This window comes from Lactuca sativa, chromosome 4, assembly GCF_002870075.4.
Source record: "Lactuca sativa cultivar Salinas chromosome 4, Lsat_Salinas_v11, whole genome shotgun sequence".
Taxonomy (NCBI): domain Eukaryota; kingdom Viridiplantae; phylum Streptophyta; class Magnoliopsida; order Asterales; family Asteraceae; genus Lactuca; species Lactuca sativa.
Genome location: NC_056626.2, coordinates 150,436,810 through 150,440,204, shown reverse-complemented (window position 1 = coordinate 150,440,204; position 3,395 = coordinate 150,436,810). Strand labels below are relative to the sequence as shown.

The 3,395-nt window shown below is 36.0% G+C and overlaps 1 protein-coding gene across 1 annotated transcript; it reads left to right on the top strand.

Annotated features, from left to right (window-relative positions):
• The first annotated feature begins 346 nt into the window (after positions 1 to 346).
• LOC111892318 (putative UPF0481 protein At3g02645) lies at positions 347 to 2,333 on the top strand. Its single transcript, XM_023888393.3, has one exon. The coding sequence runs from the start codon at positions 513 to 515 to the stop codon at positions 2,232 to 2,234; it is 1,722 nt and encodes a 573-aa protein (XP_023744161.1). The 5' UTR covers positions 347 to 512; the 3' UTR covers positions 2,235 to 2,333.
• The last annotated feature ends 1,062 nt before the right edge of the window (positions 2,334 to 3,395 follow it).

Below are 3,395 nucleotides of genomic sequence, written 5' to 3'. Positions count from 1 at the left end.
GTGTGTGGTGAGTTTATTTTGTTTTTGTTTTTCATTTTATTAGAAGAATAAGAAAATAAATAAAAGAAATTTAAATATAATTATTTAAGGGGCATATTAGTCATTTTAGATGGATGTGGACAAAAAAACAAGAAAATATAACCATAGGGACCAAAACCATACAAAATATCTAAAATTGGACTAATAGTGCACAAACATTTCGTTTTGATCAAAACTACCTAATTTTGCAACTACAATAACCATTTTTGCAATTTTGTCCGAAAGAAAACATAAAATATTATATTTGTCATCATATAGGTGGAAAAATAGAATGTAAACAACAAAAGAACCATATTCAAAAAGTATTAAATTAACTTTATTCGTCTTCACAGTCCACTCACAAGTTTTGTTCCCTTGAAATATCTAGCACGTAAATCACGCCATCACAGTGTATTAAACAAATCCTTGGTTGTATATAAGATTAAGTAAGGCTATACACCCCATACACCATTCTTATCCTAAAAAGCATCCACATGATATCCTCATCAAGCAGCTTCTCCGGTTCCTACTCTTTCAGCAAGTCGAACATTGATCAAGAAGGATGGGTTAAAACCATGCGTAAATCCATCGTCGAACCCGATGATGAAGAAATATCTAAAATCCCGGTTTGTATCTACACTGTCCCTAAAGTACTCCTTGCCACTGATCCCGAATCCTACATCCCACAGCAAGTCGCGTTAGGTCCTTTCCACCATTGGCGGGAGGAGGTCTATGACATGCAAAGGTACAAGCTTGAAGCAGCACGACGTACCCAGAAGTTCATGAATACTAGCTTCGAATGCATCGTGGAGTCGATGATGAAACAAGATGAGGCTAGAATCCGTGCTAGCTACCATAAATTTCTTGAAATGTCTGGAGAGGTACTGGTTTGGATTATGGCTGTTGACATGGCGTTTTTACTGGACTTCCTTCGCGTGTATTCCATGAAAGAACAACGTCGAACACTTGAGAAGGTTACATCCTCGATGTCTCATTTGGTGGATGCCTCCGGGAAGAAACTGTCTCATATGGCGATTCTTCGTGATTTGGTTATGGTGGAGAACCAGATCCCATTGTTTCTGATGAAGACGATGTTGGAGCACAATCTTCGAGATAATGAAAAGAAATCCGCAGCAGAGACTTTGAAGTTGATGTTGATGGGGTTATACCACGAGCTTTCTCCATTTAAAGAACAAGAGTTGCCTGATATTGACATCGACGACTGTGATCACCTTCTCGACTTTCTTTACCACATGACTGTACCAAACAACAAAGAACTCCATATCGAAGCCATAGAGGTAGAGTATGAAGGTATCACTGAGGAAGCCGGCGATGGTGATCAAGAGAAAGAATCATTTGCAAAACCTAGTGATCTTCGAAAGTTCATGGATTTTATCTGGAAAATCCTTTCCAAATCAAACGCCGCTCTCTTAAAGATTTTCAAGAAAATAATTTTCGGCAAGCCAGTTACAGTTGTAATGAAACTGCCATGGAAGATCTTGTCTAACCTTCCTATACTCAAACTCTTCAAAGAACCCGTAGAAAACATGCTTAGAAACTTTCGTGGTGGAGGAGAGGAGAAATCAAAAGACGATAGTAACGATTCCAAGGTGCCACTAATAGAGGAAATAAAGATCCCGTCAGTCACCGAAATGGCCAAAGCTGGGATCATATTCTCACCCATTAACGGCGGAATCTTTGGAATCAGCTTCGATAACGCAACATCAACACTATACCTCCCAGTAGTCAATTTGGACGTAAACACAGAGGTGTATTTGAGAAACTTGGTAGCATACGAAGCCTGTGTTGCAGCGGGGCCATTGGTGGTGGCTCGTTACACCGAGTTAATGAACGGAATAATCGATACTGAAGAAGACGCAAAGCTTTTGAGTAAAAGAGGGATAGTTTTGAACCACTTAAAGAGTGAAAAGGAGGTTGCAGATTTATGGAATGGCATGAGCAAATCTGTGAAATTAACTAAAGTTCCCAAAATGGATAAAGTTATTGAAGATGTGAACAAAAGGTATGCTAAAACATGGAGGGTGAAATTGTCTAAATTCATGAAGAAGTATGTGTTTGCATCGTGGAGGATTCTCACTTTGTTGGCTGCTTTGTTTCTGTTGTTCTTGTCGACTGTACAAGCTCTGTGCTCTGTGTACAGCTGTGCTCGTGTGGTCAATCAGCTACCAGAAATACCTGAAGGGACTGTAGAGTGACTGTGTTGTGCGTGTGTGTATTTCGTTATTTTGAAAGTTCAAACTAAAAGCTATTTAGGGCACGATGTTTGGATTGTAAGTTTTTTTTTTTTTTTTTTTTTTTTTTTTTTTTTTTTTTTTTTTTAATAAATTGCATGGGTTTCGCATTAATGTATCTATATCAATTAAGAATAACAGAAAAGGTTAATATGTGCCTATTACACTAAAGTTTTTCAAAAGCTTATTCATGGTCGACTCACAAAAAGCATATATGTTTCTTAGTACGAAAATAAAATTATACTGTATAAAATAATCTATCTTGTAAAAGTTATAGGTTCAAATAAAAACGATAACTCACTAACAGGGAAAAAGGTGGTCGTAATTTAGGTGGTATCGACATATTTTCGGAATTTAGGTAGTCGTAAAAAGCCTTGTCGGTAATTATTTGTGATAGATTTTCGACGGATTACTGACGGAAATTTCCTATCAGAAGTATACCCGACAAAATGTTCTTCGACAATGAAAGGTATTTTCCAACTGATTACCTATGCGTTTAGTGATACATATATCTGTCACTAAAATGGTTTTTATTCAACAGTAATTTTTTTTAAAAAGAATATGGTTTTTTTTGGACGAAAATGCAAAATAAATAAATAAAAAGTCATTACATTAAACCACTACAACAATTATCCCTTCTGCGATAACACCTATATGCGGACTATATTGACGATATGTCATCACCACTAGGTTGACCATGATCTTTTGAGTTCAAAGTCTACACGGACGAAAAGTCATCCAATAGATAACGGGAGAAACGAAAAAATTTTACCCATGTTTCTGATATATATATATATATATATATATATATATATATATATATATATATATATATATATATATATATATGCTTTGGAAAAAAATATTTTTAATAAAGTAATTGTACAAGAAAACAAAACAACGTGGAGTTGGTTTATATCTATAACAATGACATGACATCGGTTAGTGGGGAACCTATGTAGAGCCTGGGGATCCCAACCACTACTCCATTTCAACCTGTAGTTTAAAAAATTGACTTTCGATTATGTACAACGTTTTTGAAATATGAGTGCCACTGTTATTGTTATTTTTTTGGTGCCAGCATTAGTCAGACATTATGCTTCAACCACTGTCATCGGTATAGAG

Coding starts and splice junctions, on each gene's coding strand:
- LOC111892318 (XM_023888393.3), top strand. CDS start 513: ATGATATCCTCATCAAGCAGCTTCTCCGGTTCCTACTCTTTCAGCAAG.